Below are 25,359 nucleotides of genomic sequence, written 5' to 3' on the forward strand. Positions count from 1 at the left end.
CACGCTCCTGGCACCACCGGGAACTCTTCCTGCCGCTTTCGGAGTCCCCGCCCACAGTTCAAACGGGGAAGATGGCGGGTTTTCCCGCGGTTGTGGATACCGCTACTCCGCAGGACGAAGAGACCGTGGCCGGGACGGCCCGTCAGGCCTCGGCCTCGGCCCGTGCCCGAGAAGACTTCCGAGTGCTCTGCACCTCGAAGCGGGCCGTGGCGGAAGTGCTAGAGCTGTGCGGCCGCTTTGTGCAGCAGCTCGGGGACGCGCTGCCCGAGGAGATCCGGGAGCTGGCGCTGCGGGACATGCAGTGGGTACGGGCCGCGGCCGCCCCTCGCTCGATCGCTCCCCACCCCACGCCCCGGGACCCTCGTTTGACCTCTCTACCCCAGGCCCCAGGAAGGACCCTGCGCCAGGGAACCCCTACGTCGGGGAAGTTACAGGGGTCCCCCTGCGTTGTAAACTGGAGCCCGAGAATCGCGAATGGGGAGGAGGACATGGATGGCCGTGTCGCCCGGTGTTATTAATTACTTAGGCCCGCGCTGTCCAGTAGACATACAGTGCGAGCCACACGGGTGTAATGTGAAAAGTTAGAGGAAATGGGCGGAATTAATTGAAATACAGTCTGTTCTTCATTCCAGCATGCACAGTGATAATGGACACATGAATGAGGTGTTGTGCCTTGTGCGTTTGATACTAAGTTTCCTAATTGGTGACTTTTATTTACAGTGCATCTCCTTTCAGACTGGCTGTCGTTCTAAGTGCTCAATAAGTACGAAGTGGTTAGTGGCTTCGCTGGTGAACAGCGCAGGCATATAGACTGAGGAAGTTTTCAGGAAACGGTAATCCTGGAAGTCAGCCTGAGATCTGACTTTTGCGTATTTTGAACATCTGAATACAGCAAAAAAAAAAAAATAGTTTAATAGGTCTAAAATAAATGAAGTTGTCTTTGGTTATAAACTTCACCAAGATCACAGCTTGGTTCTTATAACACATTTCCTCTTCTAAAACATTTTCCGAAGCCCTCAGGATGATCGTTTTGGGGAAAGACACAAGAAATTGAAGGTTTGCTCCTGGTCATCAGAAAGTACACAGTATAAGTACCTAAAAGGCAGAAGCTTAATATAGTAGCATACATGCTGAAAAGATAGTATTGATAGGACTGTGCAACAAATATTACAAAGACCATTGTATTGTTGTAAGAATTCTTTTTTTTTTTTTTTTTTTTTGGGTCCAGTCGTGGGGCTTGAACTCTGTGCCTGGGCGCTGTCCCTCAGCTCTTCAGCTCAAGGCTAGCGCTCTACCACTTGAGCCACAGCACCACTTCCGGCTTTTTTCTTTTTGCTTATGTGGTGCTGAGGAATCGAACCCAGGGCCTCCTGCATGCAAGGCAAGCGCTCTACCACTGAGCTATCTTCCCAGCCCCTTGTAAGAATTCTTAACATTAAGAATTTTACTTTGTAAGCCAGGTGCTGGTGGCTCATACTTGTGTTCTTAGTTATCAAGATGCTGAGATATGAGGATTGAGGTTCCTAGCTAGCCCTGGCAGAACAATCTGTGAAATGCTTATCTCCAGTTAACCAGCAAAATGCAGGACTGAGAGGTGACTCAAGTGGTAGACACAAGTGACAAAGCTGAGCAAGACAAAGCCCTGATTTCAAGCTTCGTATTAGAACTCCCACCAAAAAGAATTAGAATATCTGCCTCATAATTTTTATTTGATTTATTGTTTTTTTAAATTATACATGGTACAAAATGCTTGCTCATTAAAAGAACTAAACTGGTAGATCCTAGAAACTTTGGAAAATACGGTCTCTTTGGTGTGAATTAGCCTACCTGACATTTATGCCTTTACCCCTGTTTTTGTTTGCTTATTTGTTTATATTGAGTGCTGATATATGCTAATGAAATGTTACTAACTTTAAAACATTCCAAATATGTTTTGGCTGTTAACTTGTCAGTGTTACATACAGTTATTGTGTTTTTTTAAGCACTGCATGTTATAGATATGTAATCATTCCACTAATTTTGAATTTGGATTTTATGTTTTTTCTCAAATTTTCTTTCCGCAAACAATGTGGACATGAACATTTCAGAGTCAATCTATCTTATGATTTATGAGAATAGTCCTTAATAATATTGCTGTTGCTGGAGGCAGTGGCTCACACATGTAATCCTAGCTGCTCAGGAGGCTGAGGTCTAAGGATTAGGGTTCAAAGCCAGCCTAAGCAGGAAAGTCCATGAGACTTTGATCTCTAACCACAAAAAGGCAGAAATGGAGGTGTGGCTCAAGTGGTAGAATGGTAGCCTTGAGCACAAACAAACAAAACCCAACAGGAAAAAAGCTGTAAGTTCAAGCCTCAGGAACACACACACACACACACACACACACACACACACACACACACACACACACACACACACACACACACACACACACACACACACACACACACACACACACACACACACACACACACACACACACACACACACACACACACACACACACACACACACACACACACACACACACACACACGCTGCTGCAAGTGAAATAGAGAACTGCACTTAAAAAAAATGTAACAAAGCCAGGCAGTGATGGTTCAAGCCTATAATCCTAACTATTCAGAAGGCTGAAATTTTGAGTATTGTAGCTCAAAGCCAACCCAGGCAGAAAAACCCTTGAAACTCTTATCTCTAAAATAACTACCCTAACAAGGCTGGAGGCATGGCTTAAGCAGTAAAGCACCAGCTCCACCACCAGCAAAAAAATACAACAACAAAAAAGTAATGATACTGCCAAATTCTTCTAGTTATTTTGTTGAAAAAAAATTTAACTCTATAAAATAGAGTGGTAAATGCCTGTATGTCCATTACCAAATGCATCAATTATCAAAATTGTTGCTCTTGATATTTTTTTTTGGGGGGGGGTCCGGTTGTGGAGCCTGAACTCTGGGCCTGGGTGTTGTCCCTTAGCTCTTCAGCTCAAGGCTAGCACTCTACCACTTGAGCCACAGCGCCACTTCCGGCTTTTTTCTTTTTGCTTATGTGGTGCTGAGGAATTGAACCCAGGGCCTCAGGCATGCAAGGCAAGCACTCTACCACTGAGCCACCTTCCCAGCCCGCTCTTGATATTTTAAAGCAAGTCTCAGATGTTGGTTTATTACATCCTACATACTTTTAGATGCATCCCTAAAAACTGTAGTTCTTTTGTTTTGTTTTGTTTTGTTTTTGGGTCCGGTCGTGGGGCCTGAACTCTGGGCCTGGGCACTGTCCCTCAGCTCTGCAGCTCAAGGTTAGCACTCTACCACTTGAGCCACAGCGCCACTTCCAGCTTTTTTCTTTTTTCTTATGTGGTGCTGAGGAATCGAATCCAGGGCCTCCTGCATGCAAGGCAAGCACTCTACCACTGAGCCACCTTCCCAGCCCCCCCCTTTTTTTTAATGTGACAAGTGTTAAATATTCTTTATTTGACATTTATACATAAACCACACTAAAATGCCTTTCAATAAGTAAAAGGCAGATTTCAGAGACAATGAATTCTAATTAAATTGGCATAGTCAAGACCAAAAATGTAGACATTGCTTTCTCAAGTTCAGCCATTGCCTTTAACAGGATAATGATCACAAATTCAAACAGGTTAATTTTGCTTGAATCTGAGACAGTGAAGAGATTTCCCCAGTATTTAAAGATGTTCTCATAATTAGCTATATAAATCTGAATATAAAACCAGTGTTTTCACAGATTTGGAGATGGTATTCCCTATCTTGTTAAAAAATTGAAAATAGTAAGTCTAATCATATGACAGAAAGGGGAAAAAAAGACAGTATTTTTTTCATGATCATACTCAACCACAAGCCAGTTTTACTTAAATCACAACTGCCAAAATATTCTGCCAGCCATTCTGATATGAGATCTGAAGTCTGATATGAGAGATCAGTTGAATTATGGTACACATTAAACAGCCATGAGACATTTGCAATAAATAAGGCAGTGGCTATTACTCATTTGTTGTTGTTTTGAGATAAGCTGCCATTTCTCCCTTCTTCTTAATGCCCTAAAGATCATTTTTGTTCCAGGGATGTACTTTTTGGGATTCTCCAAATACTCCATCAGTATATCCTCTCTCAGGTGATGCCTTTGTTCTTGTTGGCATCTGTGTAAGTGAATCCAGCTGCTTGAACTGTCTGTCTTCCGACCAAGTAGACCATGGAGATAAGGCCGTCTTTTGCTTGCCTCTCTTTTCAACGGTGTTGCACTAGGCACACTTCTGAAAAAAAATCTTCTTGCCTTTCTCAACATCACTCATTTTAAATTCACTCTTTTGTCACTATCACAGGAAGAATAATAGCCCCAAAGCCAGACGTTCCATTTTCTAAAAACTGTAGTTCTTTATAAAGTTAGTTATAAGGAAGAAGTTAGCTTTACTGTTTTGTTTTTTGGCTAGTACTAGAGTTTGAACCTAGGACTTTAAACTTGCTCAGCTTGGTTGCCCAGCTGACACTCTCCCACTGAGTCACAGTGCTGCATATTTTTCTTGAGTAAAGTCTATACTGTGTGGCCCAGTCTAGCTTTGAATTTAGGATCCTACTCCCTCAGTCTCCTGAGTGCTGGGATCACAGGCACCACTACCACACCCAGCTAATAATTTTACTTTCTTTTAAGCATGTCTTGTTGACTCTCAGCAGTATATATACTGCACTGCTTGTACCCCTGATTCAACTGAACTGGGCATTATTAGCTTTTAGTTTTTCCTTGCTAACGTTCATTTTTATTGTTCATAAGAATATTCTAAAATTAAGTTACAAATGTTGTTGTGGCTAGTATAATGACTCCCAGCTAAGATGTAGGTAAAATCAATGATGCAGTCTTAACAAGAAAATTCATTTAAGAATCTTAAAAGAATAAATATACTACTGGGCTAGTCTGTTACTTTGTATCCTCAGTCACATACCTGAAATTATTTGTGATTTTTAATTGTTTTTTTCCCTCTTGGCAGTACTGAGGGTTAACTCAAGGCCTTGCTCTTGTTAGTCAAAAGCACTGACTTCACTTTAGTACTTAAACCACACCTCCCATGCTTTTTGCTTTAGGTATTTTGTTGTTGTTGGTCATGGGGCCTGAACTCTGGGCCTGGGTACTGTCCCTCAGCTCTTCAGCTCAAGGCTAGCGCTCTACCACTTGAGCCACAGCGCCACTTCTGGTTTATTCTGCTTATGTTGTGCTGAGGAATTGAACCAGGGCCCCATGCAAGCAAGGCAAGCACTCTACCACTGAGCCACCTTCCCAGCCCCTGCTTTAGGTATTTTTGAAGACAGGATCTTTCATTTTTGCCTGGATCACTCTGTACCATTGTCCTCCTATATGCTTCTCTCATGGCTGGGATGATAAACACACACCACTCAGGTATTAGTTGAGATGAAGGGGGTTTCATTAACTTTTTGCCCTGAGCTGACCTTGATCTTATTGTCTGCCTCCTGAGTAAGTGGGATTTACAGGTATAAATCACCTTGCCCAACTATCTTGTCAGCTTAATTAGATTGAGAGACGCTGAGGAAATTAATAAAGCAATGGGGCCAGCCACCCATGATCTGCAATCTCAGAGCCAAAATTAATTCTACCTCCCTTAAGTTGTTTTCTCAAGTACTCAGTCACAGAACAATAGTCTGACTAAAATTATTTTGCCAAAATGTCTTAGTTCAATATTTAAAATTCTTTTCAGTGACGTAACTGCTGCGAATTTATTGCAGACTTTTGAATCAGCCGTGCAAGAGAATGTCAGCATTAATGGGCAAGTGTGGCAGGAGGCTTCAGATCATTGTCTTGTAGGTATGTGGCTAACCTGTCATTAACTTCTGAGTTATTTCTTACAGCTAGTTTTATTTTGAATGCTCTTTTAAAATCTATTGGTATCATTAAAAATATTAGAGGAGTAAAAAGAAAACTAAAATAGACTTGAAATTATAATGTGAATAAGACAACAGAAATATTTTTCTCTGTCAAATATAATATCTGATATTTTAAACAAGACTTTAATCTGATTAATCTTCAAAGTTACCTTTGTTAAAACTTTATTGGCAAACACTTTAGAATTCTCCCCTGATGAAGAAACAGTCCAGAGAATTCCTGTAATTGCTTATAAAGCCAGTTAGATTTTCTATCGCTGATTCTTAGAATGGGTAGTGAAGTATTTTTAGAAATGTAAAATTAAACCATAAGCACCATCTAAGACGAAGTCATGTATTTGTAGATACCATCTTAAAAAGATAATATTTTACCCAAAAAAGCCCAGGGATAGCACCCAGGCCCCAATTTCAAACCCTAGAACCAACATATACACACACACACATTCTTGGTCTAAAGCAGACTCGATTATACCCTAAATAGTAGTGTTAACATAGCTAAAGAAATCAAGCTTGAATAGAAAGTAAATCAATATAGGAAGAAAACAGTTTAGTAAATCATTGTGAGGAGAGGCAGAGTTCCCAGAGTGTCCAGAAGAGGGCTACCTTGACAAGAGCGTCAGTGGGCACTGGCATAGCTCACTGTCACTGCTTTATGTTCACATTATCCTTCTTACCCATGAATTAGTTCCAAGCCTGCCAACCAACCCTCTGTGGTTAGCATTTTTCCTTCTCAACAATAAGATAATACTGTACCCAGAAAACTTTACTGTTCAGTCTTTGGGATCAAGATACTTGTCTTTTCAAATCATGCAAATTGACTTTTTGGTTTAAATATTAAAAGGATAAAAATAACATCAGTATTGCTAAATATTAACAAAATAATTGCCAATTAATAAGGGAGAAAAAGTTTATAGAATCAGCTAGGAGTACTTTCAGACTACATAGCTTTTCATTGTGTCATTATCTGGTTCTTATTCCATAGTTACTTTGTAATTACTTTGTAATTGCTTTTTTGTTTGGTCCTGTACTGCCTATTGGAATGTGGTTTATCACTTCGTAGATCTAATAGGTCAGTAACCCAGGGAAGGAGTGGCTGTCCTTTCCCCACTGTGAGAAGAGAAATGAAGAATACTATACTAGATTTCTTACCCTCTTCCATGGGTAACTGTTAAATGCCAGGCCAAATGCTGGGAAATAGGTGAAAAGATCTTTTACCACTTAGGAACTAGTTTTATTTATTCCCTCCCTCCCTCCATTTCCTCCCTCCCTCCCTCCATTTCCTCCCTCCCTCCCTCCCTCCTTCCCTCCCTCCCTCCCTTCCTCCCTCTCCTTCCCTTCCTTCCTTCCTTCCTCCCTCCCTTCCTCCCTCCCTCCCTCCCTCTCTCCCTCCCTCCCTCCTTCCCTCCCTCCCTCCCTACCTCCCTCCCTCCCTCCCTTCCTTCCTTCCTTATTGAACACAGGGCCTGTGCACTGTCCCAGGATTTGCTCAAGGCTAGCACCCTATCACTTAAGCCATAACTCTACTTCTGGCTTTTTGATAGCTAATTGGACTTTTCTGCCCAGGATGGCTCTGAACCATGATCCTCAGATCTCATCTTCTGGAGTAGCTAGGATTACAATTGTGAGTCACTGGTGCCTAGCTTATTGCTTTTTAAAGTCTTAAATCTCCAAGGAATATGTTTCATGGTTCGGTGTCGTGATACCTCTATTAATCAAATTGTCATTATCTGTTTCTTAGGATCATATTATACTCATATTTATATTTGTCTAATGTAGGCCTGACTTTGCATAGATGAATAGATTGATCAATGAATAAATGAGTAAATAACCAAAGTTCAGTCATTTCTTAATCTGATGTATGTTTCTTTATTTTTAATAGTTATTTTATGTGTCACATTTCATACTAATACAATGAATATTAAGTAATATTTTAGATTTCTTTTTCTGAACTAGATTCTGACATCAAAATACTTGAAGATCAATTTGATGAAATTATAGTAGATATTGCAACTAAACGCAAGCAGTATCCCAGAAAGATCCTTGAATGTGTCATCAAAACCTTGAAAGCACAGCATGAAATTTTGGTAAGAGAATCTATCTTTAAGTTTTTATGTTTATTTTTACCATAGTAAAGAAGTAAAATAAGAGCCATTTCTATTTAGATAATATATTGTCTTTTCCTGATTTTCTTGTTCTGAACTATAGTTTTTAGTAAAATTAAAATTGAGGATGGAATGCTGATGACAACCAGGAAAAGAAAGGAAATTTATTTTTCACTCCTTTCTTTCTAGTTGCCATTTGTGTTTGACATATTATTTGTATATGTTTTTGTGTTTTGGCAGACCCATTAGTGAAATAGATGGAGAAACTTGTTTGATCTACCTACCCATTTATAATACTGAAATTTGCCTTATAAATAGTATATAATTTGTTTGGCTTTAAAAACCATAACTGTGAGTTACAACAGGAAGTCAGCTCCTTTGGGTGGGCTTTTTTTTATTGTGAAAATACTGTACAGAGGGGTTACAATTACATGGGCAAGATAATGAGTACATTTCTTTTTTTATTATTATTATTTTTATTGTGAAAATACTGTACAGAGGGGTTACAATTACATGGGCAAGATAGTGAGTACATTTCTTATCAAGCATTGTAGCCTCCTCCTTTGTTTACCCTTCCATCCCTTCCCAGCCCCCCCCCCCAATGAGTACATTTCTTATCAAGCATTGTAACCTCTTCCTTTTTTTCCCCTTCCCATTGGGTAGGCTTTTTGACAGTGTCATCGGCTTGTTTCTTACAATTATTGTAGATAATCAGAGACCAACCCTGCCATACTTTTGTCTTTTTAGACTTTTTAGGACTAGAGTAAATCACAAAATAAGCAAGTTTACAAGGAAATTAGACCTAAGTCTTCCTTGGATATGATGTGGAGAAGATTTCCTAGGACTGGCATTGCCCCTAGAGTAAGAACTACATGCAGCTTTTAAATTATGCTATACTGCTTGTCTTTAGGTTTTTTAATTAGCATACTCAGACATATAAATCTTCCAGTTACTTTCTTTTTGGGAACTTAAGGCATTAAAGTCAAGGCTTTATACTTTGTCTAAAATAGTACAGTTACTATTCTATGAAAAAATTAATAAGCAGAATAGTTCATTTTTTTCATTAGTATTTAATCCTTTGAAAAACTCCCTCTTCCCACCACTTAAATTTTCTTCAGGGAAAACATTCCAAGTGTAATTGTTTCTACTGTTTCTCTCTTCCCAGACCCCCTCAAAACTCTAAAACCTAGAAATCAGTATTACATAAAAGAAAGCTATAGCCCTATCTGTGTTAACCACACTACCACTGTGCTAGTTTAAAGAAGTGAGGGAAAATGGGTAGAATGAGAATATCGAAGCACTTTCTTTTCTTTCTTTAACCTTTTTGACACCTGTTGGTTTCGGGGAAGAGAAAGGAAGAACATTTTCCTCTTTTTGCCTAAATAGGAGAAATATACCAGTAATTCTACCATAGTTGCCATGTGTCAAACGATGTGTAGAGTTTAATATGCTGATATATAGCCTCACCACTTTTTAGAACAGTTTCTGTAGAAATATGAATTTTGAGTTCCTAATACTTGTCCTAAATGAACTTTTTGTGGGGTGGGGCAGTAGTAGGGTTTGAACTCAGGCCTTGGCTCTTGCCAGGCAGGGACTCTACCATGCCCCCAATCCATTTTACCTTTGTTATTTTTTAATGTGATCTAACGTTTATGCCTAAACTGACCTGGACCACAGTCTCTCTATTTTGCTTCCTGTATATTTGGGATGACAGACCCTCATCACCACACTAACTTTTTATTGGTTGAAATGAGGGTCTTATGAACTTTTTGCATAGGCTAGTCTTAAACTGCAACTTTCCTGCAGTTAACTACAATTTTAGCTGCAGAGTATCTAGGATTACAGGTGGGAGCCACAGTGCCTGGCCCTCAATGAACTTTTGAGACAGTCCACTCATAATTTGGGGACTATCTTATACTTTAAACATAAAATTCCATCACCCTACCTTTAATGTGCTTGATTGTTTTTTCTGGTTATAATTTCTATGGTGCTATTTCTTAGCGTATTCAGTAGGTGGCAGTACTATTAAAGCTATAATTCAGACTTTCTGGTCTTAACTTCTCTTTCCTTTCCCACAGATTTCAGAATCTAAGAACAAATTTTCCCAAAAGAATAGTACTGTTGAAGGGGCTGGGAAGGTGGCTCAAGTGGTAGAGCGCTATCCTTGATCTGAAGAGCTGAGGGACAGTGCCCAGGCCCAGAGTTCAGGCCCAACAACCAGACCAAAAAAAAAAAAAAAGAATAGTACTGTTGGTTATAGAGTATATTTTCCAACACTAGCCAAAAGAAGAGCTTATGAAGCACTAAATGATTACATTAAATCTGTTTTAATTTATATTCTATTTAGAAGCAGTTTCAACCTGTTGTACAACCTTTGGACCTGATATATGAGCCTGATCCAGGTAAGTTATTATTTAGTATAGTAAAAATGAAGCACCAGTTTGTGATATTTATGAGTTCTTGACATTCTTCTGAAGGAATAGCATCATGGGTTATCTTTCCTTTCATGCTTCAGCTTCCTGCTGGTGATTCATGGTTAGCTCTTTGTTTAGAATTCTGAGAACTTGTTCTAAATCTACTGACAGAATCTCTAGGGTTTGGCCTTAGGAATCTGAACTTTACCCATCTCTAGCTTTTATTATAGTATTCCTTTATTCTCTGCCATTTTACTGTCCTATGCATTACAGGAAAAGTTATACTATTAAAGTATTTGCTCATACATTTCTTCCCAATGCAATCAATTACCTTACCAGTTTTTCCTGTTCACAAGGTAAAACACAATAAAAAAAATGTAAACTTGAACTTAAGAGAAACATACTAATTGTACTTTTGGATCCAGTTCTATTTCCATTTAGATGCATTCTCTAAAACACAAATAAAACTGATTTAAAGGTCAATTCCACAACAATTGGCAAAGTCAAAAAATGTGGATTTTTTTTCTTCTTTTTCTTTTATGCTAATACTGGGGCTTGAGCTCTGGGCTGGCTTTTTCATTCATATATTCTATACTTAAGTCACACCTTCACTTATGGCTCTTGGCTGGTTAGTTAGAGAGAGGAGTTTTGTAGATTTGTCTAGCCCAGGCTGGCTGCAAACCATGATTCTTAGATAACAGCCTTCAGAGTAGTCAGGATTATAGGCACATGCCACCAGAACCTGACTGTGGGTTCTTTCTTTTCTTTTTTTGTTTTTCTTCTTTTCTGTTTCTGCCTCAGTGCTGTCACTGAGCGTCTTTTGCTTAAGGCTAATGCCCTACTGCTAGAGCCACAGCTCCACTTCTGGCTTTTCTGATAGCTTATTAGAGGTAAAAATCTCACAGGCTTTCCAGCCTGGGCTGACTTTGAGCCATGAGCCTTAGGTCTCAGCCTCCTGAGTAACTAGGATTACAGGTATGAGCCACCACCAGTGTATGGCTTGGCTGTGGATATTTTAAAATGATTCTATCCTCACTAAAATGTTGTTGAAACACTTGTTGGGTTTTTGCCTTTGGCATTCAAAAATACCATTTCTAAACTATTGAGGGTGGAAGATTTAACCCAGTTAAATCTTTTATTTGCATGGAATATTTATACTTACAGCTTTAAAATACCTCATCCTTGTTGAATTCTGAACTTTTTCCCCCCTCAACTGCTTTTTAACATACCTCTTACCTCTCAGGTCTCCTAAGTCAGTGGGATAAACTGAGTTGGGGAGGGAGTTACACCTGACAGTGAAGTTGGTTGAAATCATACTCTCCATTGTGTTTGACTTTAAAAATTAACCTCAGACCTAATGATTAATCAGTTACCATGGTCTATCAAAAAGGCTGTTTTCAAAAATGTAGTAGTTAGCATGTTTGTTTTGGTTTTGAGCTATGTAAAAATGGTGATTGTGTTTGTTCCATTATATTATACTCAAGTTTTTGTTTTTTCCCAGTCGTGGGGACTGAACTCTGGGCCTGGGCACTGTCCCTGAGCTCTTCAGCTCAAGGCTAGCTCTCTTCCACTTGAGCCACAGCACCACTTCTGGCTTTTTTCCCCCCTGCTTATGTAATGCTGAGGAATCAAACCCAGGGCCTCATGGATTCAAGGCAAGCACTCTACCACTGAGCCACCTTCCCAGCCCCGTTTTTGTTTTTGTTTTTTAAATCGGTCATGGGGCCTGAACTCGGCCTGGGTGCTGTCCCTTAGCTCTTCAGTTCAAGGCTAGTGCTCTACCACTTGAGCCACAGTACCACTTCCAGCTTTTTCTGTTTATGTGTGCAGAGGAATTGAACTCAGGGCCTCATTAATGCAAGGCAAGTACTCTACCACTGAGCCACCTTCCCAGCCCCTATACTCAAGTATTTTAGGTAGTTAATTTTACTATAAAGAAAGAGGCTATAAGCAAGGAGATAAACACACATGCTTGAAAATAAATTGTAACAAGTACAACTAAAAAAACTGCAGGTATTATGATAAAGCGCTAAGGAAAGCAGTGCATTTTTGAAAACCAAAGCTCTCTCTAGACTGTCAGTTTTCACAGACATTTGTTATTAACTAATCTCTCAATAACTGAAAGAAAGAACTTGTAGTAAGATTGCCTATGCAAGTTTTTATAGGACCTAAAATAGCAAAAATTTCTGTAGGACCTTAAGGTTTACATAAGCTGCATAGAAAACCTTTGTGGGAATTTACTGAAATAAATGTCAATCAATGTCTGCTCTCTTCTAGCACTGATCTTAAAGTGGAGGCTATAAGAGTGAAGGCTTTGCTAAAACTTACATTCTACTGGGAAGAGAAAAATAATAGACTTCAGCGTTGGGACAGTGCTCTTAGAAAGGCTTTGTGTGGTAGTAATAGAAAGGAATTTATCCAGTTGTAGTCTAGAGGAAGAACTCTCTACACGTAGGGGGGGAAATGTGAACAGTGTTCTGTTAGTCAGCAGTGAGTTTGAGTGTTCATGGAACAAAGACCACTTAGATATGATGGAAAGAGTGGAGGGAAAAAGCATTATGAGACAAAAATCAGTTTTCTGGCCAAGGCCAGTTAGCATGAGATGGGCCAGGAGTTTGATAGAAAGTGCTGTACAAGACACTGAAGGAGGTGGTGAAGCGCTTATGAGAATGGGCACAGTGCAGGTGGCTGCAGTAGACCTTAAAAGGTTTTCTGGAAAATAAAAAGAGATTGTTTCCATTTTCACCAGGAATGCTTTTTCCTAGTGGTGATTCTATTCATGACTTCAGTTACCTCTTTCGGAACCAATAGAAGCCACATGTCCCATGTTGTGCACGCTTGCTTGTCCACACTCATAAAATACATTGGAAGTAGAAAGGAAGCACTTTGTTCATGTATTTTTGCTGAATTTCTGAATTTGTGCAGGCTTTGGAAGTTCATGTTGCCTAGTTTAGTCATTGCAATGACCTGAAAGCAAAACTAGGCTGATTACTCAAGTTTTCATTTCCACTTTTTCCTTCCCCTGTGTTTTAGAAAGCAAGTGACTAGGGAAGGCAGTGTTCTCAAGAGTACCTAACTTCCACATTTTTAAAGGCAATTTTTTTTAAATCTCCTTACAGCAATCTATTAATTAGCTTTCTGCCAATAAAATGTTATTTTCACTTGTCTTTAATCTTTTGTAATCCTGTTAGTATGCTGAATAATTATATATTGTCTTTTGTTTAGAAGTCCTTGAAATTAACTGAGGAGATTCGTTTCCCCCTTTGTTCTCCACTAAACATGTAGTAATGGCAAGGAGCTGTATTGTTTCTGCAGTAGACAATGATATTTCTAGTTCTTTGCTGACCTACAAGCCGAGGACTTTCAGGCAGTTCCTCTTCTTTCCTAATACTTCTGTGTTGTCCAAGCCACTGCTCCATCATTTGCAGATAGCCACCCACTTACAAGTTACGCTGAAGGCCTATTTAACCTGCAGTATAAATGAGATACCAAGTATTTATGATGTAAATATGAAGAATATCACATGCCATGTTCACTCTGGATTCTAGCAGATATGAGTTGTAATTCTAGTCAATTAAAGATTCGGTGCTCAGCTTCTGTTTATAAAAGGAAGCTGAGCTTGTGCTAGTGGCTCACACCAGTAATCATAGCTATTCAGGAGGCTGAGATCTAAGGATCATGGTTTGAAGTCAGCCTAGGCAGGAAAGTTCAGGAGACTCTTTATCTCCAATTAATGACCAAAGAAAGCTGGACGTGGAGCTAAGGCTCAAATGGCAAATGGTAGAGCCCTAGCCTTGAGCAGAAGAGCTCAAGGACAGCGCCCAGGCCCAAAGTTCAGGCCCCACAACCGGCAAAAATAAATAAATAAACAAACAAATTAAATAAATAAATAAAATTGTGTGAGATTGACTGGGAATGGTGTTGTAATCCTAAGTACTGTAAGAGTGGGTTATGGTTATCAGTGAACAACTACAGAAAGCACTCATGCTGTCTTATTTTTCCTTGCTGGACTCTTGCCTTTTATAGCCAAGTTTTTCAAAGGACTTCATCTATACTCCACCAGCCTCACTTTTAATATCTCAGACATTCTTGTAAAAAAAATCAAATGTTCAGTACTTAGATAATTATGGCCATGTAAATCTTTTTCAATCAGCCAGGTTTTCTTTTTTAATTTAATTTTATTGTTAAGGTGATGTACAGAGGGGTTGCAGTTACATGTGTAAGGAAGTGAGTAAATTTCTTGTTGCATTTGTTACCCTCTCCATCATTTTTCTCAGGTTTTATTTTCTGTCCTGAGCAGCTTCCTATCCCTTTCTGGAATGATGATTATTTTATTTTTCTGTTTGCTTTGTGGTCTTTGAGTCTGTCACTGGTTCTTTCCCAAACACTTCACCAGAACTCGGTGTGGTATAAACACTTCACATTATCCATCAAACCCATTTTTAGACCCTTTTCTTTTTCTTGGAGATAAACCTCGGGGACCCTTCCGTCTTCTATTTCAGTCTGTACTGGCTGCTCCCTGGGCTGGCTGAAAAGCTTTCATCCTGTCTGTTCCTTTCATCGTTATCCTGGGAATTTCCTTTATTTCTCTCCTGGTTTAGGTCATGTTTCCTGGTTCCTGTTTTCTTGATTTATTCCCTTGTTTTGATACAGCACATCCTCTGCCACCCTCCTAACCCCTTCTCTTTCTCTAGCCCATTTGGCACTGACTCCTATTTCAATTCTCTTATGCCCATGATTTTCCTTTCCTTCACTTCCCTCACCTTACTGTGTGCCTTCATAGTTACCGCTATCATACCTTGTTCCATCATAACACTCAGAGCACCTGCCTTTAGAGTCAGACACTGTATTCAGTGCTAAGAGAATGAGGTACTTGTTCCCAAACCACGTCAATACCAAGCTTCTCACTGGAGTTGGTAGTGCCCCCTAGTGGCCCTTTTGAGAAAGTTGAAGGACATTTTTTGGGTAGGGAAGGTGCTTAGGCCAGGGAAACTTATATGCCTGTCTTATATGCCTGGTGTAGTTTTAGAATGTCCCACCAGACATTCAAGTGTGAAACATCTCTTTTTGACTATCTAATTCTAGGCTCTGATTCCATTTTACAATCAAGCCCAAATTACTCTTGGCACTTTTTACATTATCATTACTTGAACAACAGATGGGAAACAGTTATTCATCAGTATGAGTTTAAATACCTAAGGAAAAAAGGGAATATGAAGCATTTTATATTAGTCACTGATAGCGTTTGGTATAATATCTTAGTGAAAGGATTCACAAACCAGTTACTATAGTTATCAGTGCTATTAATAAAAACATTAAACAGCTGGATGCCCATGGCTCACATCTGCAGCCCTAACTACTCAGGAGGCTGAAATCCAGAGAATCATGGTTCAAAACTGGGCAGAAAAGATGGAGATGTGTCTCAGGTGGAAGAGTGTCAGCCTACCAAGTGTGAGACTCGGTTCAAATCCCAGTATTGCAAAAATTAACCAATAAATAAAACTAAAGCAAATCCCATTGGTGATAGATAATTTTGTATATCACGAAACAAGCATATGGCTTGCTGCATACATAAAAGTAAGATAACTTTTTGTAATTTTTTTCTTGTTAGTGGCATTGCAGTTTCATCTCAGGTCTTTGTATTTGCTGTACGGGCAGTCTACCACTTAAGCCATAGCCTCAGTTCTTTTTGCTTTCATTATTTATCAAATAGTCTTGTTCCTCCCCCCCCCCCAGGCCTGCCTGCAGTCCTCCAACTTATGGTTCTCAGCTATCTGCAATGACAGGTGCACATCACTCTACTCAGCTTTTTATTCATTGAGATGCAGTCTTGTGAATTTTTTGGTTTGGATTGACCTCAATACATGATGCTCCCAATCTCAACCTCCCAAGTAGCTATAGAAAATATAAGATTTTGTTCATTGTTTTGTGTGTTTCTGTGTATAGGTTATAAAACATACAGAGCATAGCTTGTTGGGTCTTATCCACAAATATATGTGTATGTAACTGCCACCTGTTTCTAGATAAGGAGTAACTGCACAGAATAAGCATATTTTACAGTATGTTTATTTAAGTGTATTTTCAAAGCATATGCCCAAATGTTCTTGTGTATACAATAAATATAATTCAGAATATCCAAAAAAATCTAGAAACATAAGGAAAATAGTATCTTTATTGTAATTTTTTTCTAGATTAACTATTGGACTCCTTTCCTTACACGCAGAAGGCTTTTCCTTAAAAGGAAGTAAAAGAGAGGAAAAGGGGGTGGGGCTCCACTATCCTTTTTAAGAGTACACCCCAGGGCTGGGAAGTTGGCTCAGTGGTAGAGCACTTGCCTTGCATGCCTGAGGCCCTGGGTTCCATTCCTCAGCACCACATAAGCAAAAAGAAAAAAAAAGCCGGAAGTGGCGCTGTGGCTCAAGTGGTAGAGTGCTAGCCTTGAGCTGAAGAGCTGAGGGACAGCACTCAGGCCCAGAGTTCAGGCCCCACAACCGGACCAAAAAAAAAAAAAAAAAGAGTACACCCCAGTAACATGTGAAGACCTCTCAGTAGCACTATCCTGCCTAATATTAACACATCCTGCTGTTCTTCAGCTGAACGTTCTATGTATGTTCACTAGTTGTTTTGTAAATTTTGTTTATGTCTTCTGTTTCCTTATTGATGTTCTATCTAGTTGTTGTATGTCCTTTGTCACACTTCCCAATTGTTAGTGAATAATTTCTTTCATCTTACCAACTTTTGTGTCATGTATTTTGGGGTTGTGTTCCATTTTGATATCAATTTTCTATATGTATTACAACTTTTTTGCATTTTGTATTAAACTTCTCAGTTCCTTCAGTACTCTCTTGTTTTAATAGATCTTTTTGTAATATACAGTTTTGATTTCCTTAACTTTTTAAATTTTTGGTCAGTCATGGGGCTTGAACTCAGGGCCTAGGCATTGTCCCAGATCTTTTTCACTCAAGGCTAGCATTGTACCACTTTGAACCACAATTCCATGTCTAGCTTTTTAGTGGTTCATTGGAGATAAGAGTCCTATAGACTTTCCTGCCCTGGTTGGCTTTTTTTTTGGGGGGGGGAGGTCCAGTCGTGTGCCTGAACTCTGGGCCTGGGCGCTGTCCCTCAGCTCTTCACCTCAAGGCTAGTGTTCTACCACTTGAGCCACAGCGCCACTTCGGGATTATTTTTTCCTGCTTATATGATGCTGAGGAATGGAACCCAAGGCTTCATGCATGCAAGACAATCATCTACCACTGAGCCACCTTCCCAGCCCCTCTGGCTGGCTTTGAACCACAGTCCTCAGATCTCAGCTTCCTGAGTAGCTAGGATTATAGGCAGTACCTGGCACAGTTTTCAATTTCTTTTCTTTTTTTTTTTGGGGGGGGTCCGGTCATGGGGCCTGAACTCTGGGCCTGGGCACTGTCCCTCAGTTCTTCAGCTCAAGGCCAGCGCTCTACCACTTGAGCCACAGCGCCATTTCCAGCTTTTTTCTTTTTGCTTATGTGGTGCTGAAGAATCGAACCCACGGCCTCAAGCATGCAAGACAAGCGCTCTACCACTGAGCCACCTTCCCAGCCCCACACATTTTCTTTATAGTGTTTTGTTAGGGTCCCTAGAGATTGCAGTTTTGTCTTAAATCTAAAATAGTGTGGCTTGAAGTCATAGAAACACTCTGCCCCTTGCCTTTTAATGTTGTTGTCTTTAGACATTGCATACACATTAATATAGATTTATAATTACTGCTCTATTAGTTTTTTAAAAATCATATAGATAATAATGAGGAGTTACAAACTGAAATTACAGTATGCTGGATTTTATATTTTTCTATGTGATTACTTCTGGTCGTGGTATTCTCTTCACCTATGTCATATCTTATGTCATTCTAGAAGAGTCTTCTAGTATCTTTATATTATAACTCTAGCTCTTTGCTGGAGATCTCCCCTCCCTTGCAGGCTTTTCTCCCAGATAAACCTGTGCTAGCATTAGCCATCTCCACACCTAGTTTTGGTGCCTTTTTGGATCTAACATCTACTAACAACCTCGCAACTTTGTGTGTCTGGGAAGGTTTTAATTTCAACTTCATTTTTGAAGAATATTTTTGCTTGACATCAGTTCTTGGTAGGCATTTTTTTTTTAATCTTTCAGCACTTTTAACTGCTATCATCCCTCTGCCTTCTGTGCAGATGTTGGCCAGATGCTGGCTGTTAATCTTACTGAGAATCCCTTGTATGTTCAAAGTCACCTCACACTGCTTTCAAGATTCTGGTCAAATGCTGGTGGCCCACACCTATAATCCTAGCTACTCAGGATTGTAATTTGAAGCCAGCCCAGATAGGAACATCCATGAGACTTTTAGCCCTAATAAATTACTAAAAATCCAGAATTGGAAATGTGACTCAAATGATAGAGCACTAGCTTTCAGCAAAAGAAGCTCAGGGACAGCACCCAGGTCCAGAGTTCAAGCCCCAGGACTGGCACCCCCCCCAAAAAAAAAATTCTGTCTGGAACTGTCTAATTTGAATGCACTATGTCTTGATGTAACCTATTTCTCTCTTTTTTGGTAGTACTAGAATTTGCATAGATTACTGTGTTTGATCAAATTTAGGGAAGTAGTGGCTATTTTTTAAATTATTCTGTTCCCTTCTCCTCCTCTAAGACACCCATTATATGTAAACTGGTGTGTCTGATGGTGTCTTCTCATAGGCTGTATTTATTTTTTCTTTCTTTTTCTTTCTGTTCCTCAAATTAGATAATTCATTTTTCCTGTTTTTATGTTCATAGATTGTTTTTCTTCTCTTTGCTCAAATCTACTATTGAATCCCTCTAGTGAATTTTCTTATGTTGCTTTACTTTTCACTTCTAGAATTTTTATTTGGCTCCTGTCTGTAATATCTATCTCACTGACATTCTCTATTTGGTGAGAGTGCATTCTCCCATTTTCTTTTAGGTTTTTGTTCATGGTTTCTTTTAGTTATTTGAGGACATTTAAGAGTTGATTGAATTTGTATGGCAAACCCAATATTTGACCCAAAATGTGGACATCCTCAGTGATAAGATTGTTTCTTTCACTTTTTCCCCTTGTGAATGTCCCATACTTTCTTAGGTTTTTGTATTACTTATAGTTCTTTATTGAAAACTAGACTTTTTATTTATGTCTGTGATGCTGGGGATTGAACTTTGAGCCTAGTGCATATGGCAAATATTTTATCACTGAGATATACTCCTAGACTCTGTGTGTGTATGTGTGTGTGTGTTTTCAGAATACAAATATATATTGTTAAAATTTTTGATAGTATGGGGGATGTTTTAAATAATTTTAATTATAATTATTAGTACAACTTATGGAGGAGATGGGGAATAACAAGTCATTTAAGGATTCAGGTGGACCTGTTGCAACAATGAGAAGTACAAATTGTCATGTCAAAAAGGAGCTTTACAATGTCAATGGGGGGGAACGGGGGGGGGGGGGGAGGATTGGGTGGGGGGGCGGAGGCTGGGAAGGGAGGTGAAGGGTAAACAAAGGAAGAGGCTGCAATGCTTGGTAAGAAATGTATGCATTATCTTGCCCATGTAATTGTAACCCCTCTGTACAGTATGTTCACAAATAAAATAAAATTAAAAAAAAAAGAAAATACATAACCACAATTTTCTAGAAAATTATCCATTGAATACACAGTTTTGTTATAGAGTAGCCCAGAACATATATAACAAAGAATAGGAGAAAATAAAGTTCACTAAAACTTGGAGAAGCAACAGAGAAGGAAAACATCAAGGAAGTAAAGAAATAGATTACCATTATTACTGGCAACCTAGTCCAAATTTTCCCCCAAAAGTTATATTGAGTTACAGTCTTCATAGAGTGTGATTGTACATTCTAAGTCAAAAAATGCTTTTCTTTTATAAAATTCATAATAATTTAGAAATTAAGTAGTACTTTGTATTTATTTTAAAATATGATGAAGCCAGACATGGTGGCTCATGCCTGTAATCCCAGGTAAATGGGAGGTAGAGATCAGGAGAATCATGATTTGAGACCAACCCAAGAAAAACATTAGTGAAACTATGTCAATAAAGAAACAAGATGTGTTGGTGTATGGCTACCCAGCTATGTGGGAGGTATAGGAAGAATCAGAGTCTGAGACTGGCTCTGGATAAAAAGGCAAAACTCAGTGGAGTGGTGGGGAAACGTAAAGGGAATAAAAAAGGGTTAGGAGCATGGCTCATCAGTAGAGTACCTGCCTAAGTACCCCCCCCCAAAAAAAAAAAACAACCCAAGACCTCAAGCCCCATAAAGCTAAAGTGAGGGCTGGGAAGGTGGCTCAGTGGTAGAGTGCCTGCTGTGTGTGCATGAGGACCTGGGTTCCATTCCTCAGCACCACATAAGCAGAAAAAGCCAGAAGTGGCGCTGTGGCTCAAGTGGTAGAGCACTAGCCTTGAGCTGAATAGCTGAGAGACAGCACCCAGGCCCAGAGTTCAAGCCCCACGACCAGCAAAAAGACAAAACAAAACCTAAAGTGAATAATCCTGGAAAATTGCTTGTGTCCAGGTAGCATGTAAACAAATGCCTTTCATAATTGGCTATTGGATTTTAAAAAAGCCTAAAATACTGTTCGTTGGTTTCTTTGCAGCTTCCTGTATGGAAAATCTGAAATGCAGAGGAGAAAGTATAGCCAAGGACATCAGTGGAGTCATGAAGGTAAAAGCTGTGTGCTAAAGTATAAAATGAAAAACTGGGGTTAAGTACCTGCCTTCAATAGCCAAGTGTTTCTGTAACAATTATAGGAAGTTAGGAGTCTTTGAAGTAGACCATTTGGGAGTTTATTGAACAACAGCAACATTCCGAGTACCATTTACCACATACCTGTTATGTGCCAGGCATTCTTAAAAAGATTGGTTGTTATTTTGAATTCTTAGTGTTAGCAGTTGATCAATTTTGGATAATCACACTGACATATATTGAACTTTGGTGTGAATCAGGCCCCATCTAACTACTTTACATTTATTTTTTTATTTTTTTATTTTGTCTTTTCTTTTTTGGTACTGGGAATCGAACAGGACGTTGCACTTGCTAGGCAAGTGCTTTGCCACTGAGCTACATCCCAGCCCCTACTTCACATTTATTACCTAACTTATTCCTTACCCTAACCCTGGGAGAGAGACTGTTGCCCCATTTTATAGATGAAGACCCTGAGGTGACCAGAGGCTAGATGTCCAGCTGGTGACAGCCAGCTCTGAAGGCCTGGGTGTCAGACCCTGGTGTCTGTGCTCCTTCCCCTTAGATGACATATTTCTGCAGCTGGGGAAGACTCCTATCATTGCAGTCAAGTTGTTTATATTTTGACATTTAGTTTACAGAAGCAAGAAAACATGGTGCTTTCTAGTGTATGAGAGTTACTATAAACTCCTACTGGTGTTAAATTTTGGTAACATTTTTTCGTGGTTATTTTCTGATTATCATCCTTAATCATACCACTCACCATGCTCTTGATTCAGAATTGGGAAACTAGTGAGCCAGGCTCTCAGCCCCATTTTTGTAAATTAAGCTGCACTGGAATACAGCATGTCCATTCATGTACTTGGCATCTGTTGTTTCTGTCGCGCTATAGCAGCACAGTTAAGTTCTTCTTTCTTATTTTTTTACTTGTTTATTTATTTACTGCCAGTCCTGGGGCTTAAACTCAGAGACTGGGCACTGTCCTTGAGCTTCTTTTGCTCAAGGCTAGCACTCTACCACTTGAGCCACAGTGCCACTTCCAGCTTTTTCTGTTTATGTGGTACTGAGGAATCGAACCCAGGGCTTCATGCATGCTAGGTAAGCACTCTACCACTAAGCCACATTCCCAGCCCCCCACCCTTTTTTTGTTTTTTAAGACAAAGCCTCACGATGTTACCCATTCTGACCTCAAACTTGTGGTCCTCTTGCCTCAGCCTTTCAAGTAGCAGAGCTGACATGCATGTGTTGGTTTTGTGCTAAGGGTTTGAACTTGAGGACTCACGTTGCCAGGCAGGCTCTCTGCCACTTGAGGCATGTCTCAAACCTTTTTTTTTTTTTTTTTTTTTTTTTAACTTTTTTAGTTATTCTTTATGTAGGATCTCATGGTTTTCCCCAGGACCAGGCTCAGACTATGATTCTCCTACCTTCAGCCTCCTGCATTGCTGAGATTACAGGCATGAGCCACCACATCTAGCTTATTTCTTATGATGGGTCTCACTGTCTGTCTAGGCTGGCTTTGGACTGTGATCTTTCTGTTCTTAGCCTCCTGAATAATTGAGATTACTCCTATTTATTGTGGGAACAGAATACGTTTTTCTGGTTTTAGCTTTTGGTTAAAATTCCTCAGCTTGCACTAATATTTCAAAGATAAAGTTGAATATTCATGACCCCCAAAAGCTAGGATTCAGGAAAAACTTTGGCCTAAGAATTGTATATTGTGTCCATCTCTGTATTTATGTTTTAGCCTGAGATTAAATGTTAGATTTTTTTTTTAAGGCTTTGCCTGCATTAATTGAACAAGCAGATGGGTTTTCCCAAGTCTTAAAGATGCAGCCTGTTATTCAGCTCCAAAGGATCCACCAGGAAGTCTTCTCCAGTTGTCACAGGAAGCCAGATGCCAAGCTTGAAAGCCTCATATCACAAGTAGAAACCACACCAACAGAGACTGCTTCCAGGGGAACCTCTAATGTGGTACTTAAAAGAAAGCAAGCTCAAGACTGCCCACAGAGAAAATGGTATCCCCTAAGGCCTAAGAGAATTAATCTTGATACGTGACCATTCGTTTGTTGTGGGAGTTGAAAATAGGTGTTATCGACATTTAATTGCACATTCTCACCTAGAATAAATTCATTTAACAGAACAACAAATTCATTTATATAGTCACATTAACTGCTATTCTGGACACGATGCATATTTTAGCATTCCATTTGTAGTATTGCCATAAGGCCTCCAGTGGACTTAAATAATATGCACTTACTATCCTCAGATGCCAGCCACTCACTCTGGGCTGTCTTGCCCTATTCTGGAATTTCATGAGCTACATGTTCTGTGGACTTCCTTGATGTACATCTTTCTTTAAGGCTGTGGTCTGCCTGGGGGTTCTCTTAAGTGCTTTAAACAAACATCAGTGCCAATTAGGGAGTTTGACTCCCTAATTGGCAGGTTACTATACTGGTTTTCTCTTTGTTATAGAATCACCTAATTTGGATTTCTGGAATTAATTTTAGAATTTTGTTATGTTAAGAAGACTATTGTTTGTGCAAGAATTATTTTTTAAAAATTGGTATGTAGTCATGTGTTTTGCCCACACTTTTGTCCATGGAAATTTTAATATGACTTGGAACAAATGGTTTCTTTTTAGAATTCCTCATTTACTTCTAAATAGATCCTTTAAGTTCAGTGTGTGTGTGTGTGTGTGTGTGTGTGTGTGTGTGTGTGTGTGTGTGTGTGTGTGTGTGTGTGTGTGTGTGTGTGTGTGTGTGTGTGTGTGTGTGTGTGTGTGTGTGTGTCGATACATTGGCACATTGTCATTTTTCAGCAAATTCAATTATACTGAAGTATTGCATACTTGAGGTTTATATGTCAAAGATAAACCATCATTATAGAAAGTTATTTTGTACTGTTCTTCTAACATTTAATTTCAGTTTCTTAAAGCTTCTTATGTCTTACCCTCTACAATGTAGACAGGGCATCTAACTTGCTGTTTCCCCCGAAGTGACTGATACCTCCATCCATTTTTAGAGGAATTCATTAATCATGACTGGGAAACCTATGATGTCTTCCTCATTGTATCCACATAATCACAATCAAGTATGTATCAGTGAAGAAGATTCTATCATATAGCCAGCCACTTTATTGCATTCTGTTTGATGTTACAGTTTGAAATCTGTAAATTTGTATGTATCAGTGTGGATTTTTTTTCATTAAAATAATGTGTAAGGACTGAAATATGATACTATTTTTAATGGTTGTCTGAAGCATATTTTTAAATTATATTTTTATTACCTCTAAGTAGTTGTATAAAGGAGTTAACATTCAACAGTGCATGTTGAATACAGTGCATCTTGACTGGTGTCATTCTTTTCATCATTCTCCCTCATCATCTTAGGCATTCTTTTTTGCTTTGGTCGGTCCTGGGACTTGAAATCAGGGCCTGGGTGCTGCTCCTGAGCTTTTGTGCTCAAGGCTCATATTCTACCACTTTGAGCTACAGTGCCACTGCTGGTTTTCTGGTCGTCAACTTGAGATAAGAGTCTCATGGGGACTTTTCTACCTGGGCTGGCTTCGAACTGTGATCCTCACATCTCAGCTTCCTAAGTAGATAGGATTACAGGCATGAGCTACTGGCGCCTAGCTTTAAAGTTCTTTTGAGCTAAAGATTGTTGATATTCTTACAGTGTTCTTTCATAATCTTACAATTATGTATGACTTACTTTGAAAGTTTTCAAACAAGAAAACTGCTAGCCAGGCACTGGTGGCTCATACCTGTCATCCTAGCTACTAAGGAGGCCGACAGCTGAGGAGCACAGTTCAAAGCCAGCACGGGCAGGAAAGTCCCTGAGACTCTTATCTCCAATGAACCACTCAGAAAACCAGAAGTGCTACTGTGGCTCAAGTGGTAGAGCACTAGCCTTGAGCTGAAGAGCTGAGGGACAGCATCCAGGCCCAGAGTTCAAGCCCCAGCACTGACCAAAAAAAAAAAAAAAAGAAAAGAAAACTGCTAATGCTATTAGATTATATAAGGTAATTACATTATCATTACCTAAAGAAATGTTCTCTCCCCCTTTCAAGGGATGTTATTGAGATATTGAGATTTACAGTGTGATACCTTGGATTTACCTCAAAATATTTCAGCAAAGAAAAGGAATAGATAAAGAGAATGTAGAATTTTAATGACTATGTAATGGATATATCTACTTTTGTGTCCAGAAGTGTGATAATTAAAACAG

The 25,359-nt window shown here is 39.4% G+C and overlaps 1 protein-coding gene across 1 annotated transcript; it reads left to right on the top strand.

The window, feature by feature from the left end:
- Positions 1–62: 62 nt before the first annotated feature.
- Nsl1 (NSL1 component of MIS12 kinetochore complex) lies at positions 63–24,470 on the top strand. Its single transcript, XM_070041535.1, has 6 exons — positions 63–305; positions 5,745–5,823; positions 7,854–7,984; positions 10,350–10,404; positions 21,045–21,112; positions 22,907–24,470. The coding sequence occupies exons 1-6, from the start codon at positions 72–74 to the stop codon at positions 23,183–23,185; spliced, it is 846 nt and encodes a 281-aa protein (XP_069897636.1). The 5' UTR covers positions 63–71; the 3' UTR covers positions 23,186–24,470.
- Positions 24,471–25,359: the final 889 nt, after the last annotated feature.

This window comes from Dipodomys merriami, unplaced genomic scaffold, assembly GCF_024711535.1.
Source record: "Dipodomys merriami isolate MVZ:Mamm:240054 unplaced genomic scaffold, mDipMer1.0.p SCAF_31, whole genome shotgun sequence".
NCBI classification, from domain to species: Eukaryota; Metazoa; Chordata; class Mammalia; order Rodentia; family Heteromyidae; genus Dipodomys; species Dipodomys merriami.

What these genes read in the sequence shown, in the direction of transcription:
- Nsl1 (XM_070041535.1), top strand. Translation starts at nt 72, where the DNA reads ATGGCGGGTTTTCCCGCGGTTGTGGATACCGCTACTCCGCAGGACGAA. An exon ending in AAGCACAGCATGAAATTTTG is followed by an intron (nt 7,985 to 10,349) that starts GTAAGAGAATCT and finishes TATTCTATTTAG; the next exon opens with AAGCAGTTTCAACCTGTTGT. An exon ending in GATATATGAGCCTGATCCAG is followed by an intron (nt 10,405 to 21,044) that starts GTAAGTTATTAT and finishes GTTTCTTTGCAG; the next exon opens with CTTCCTGTATGGAAAATCTG.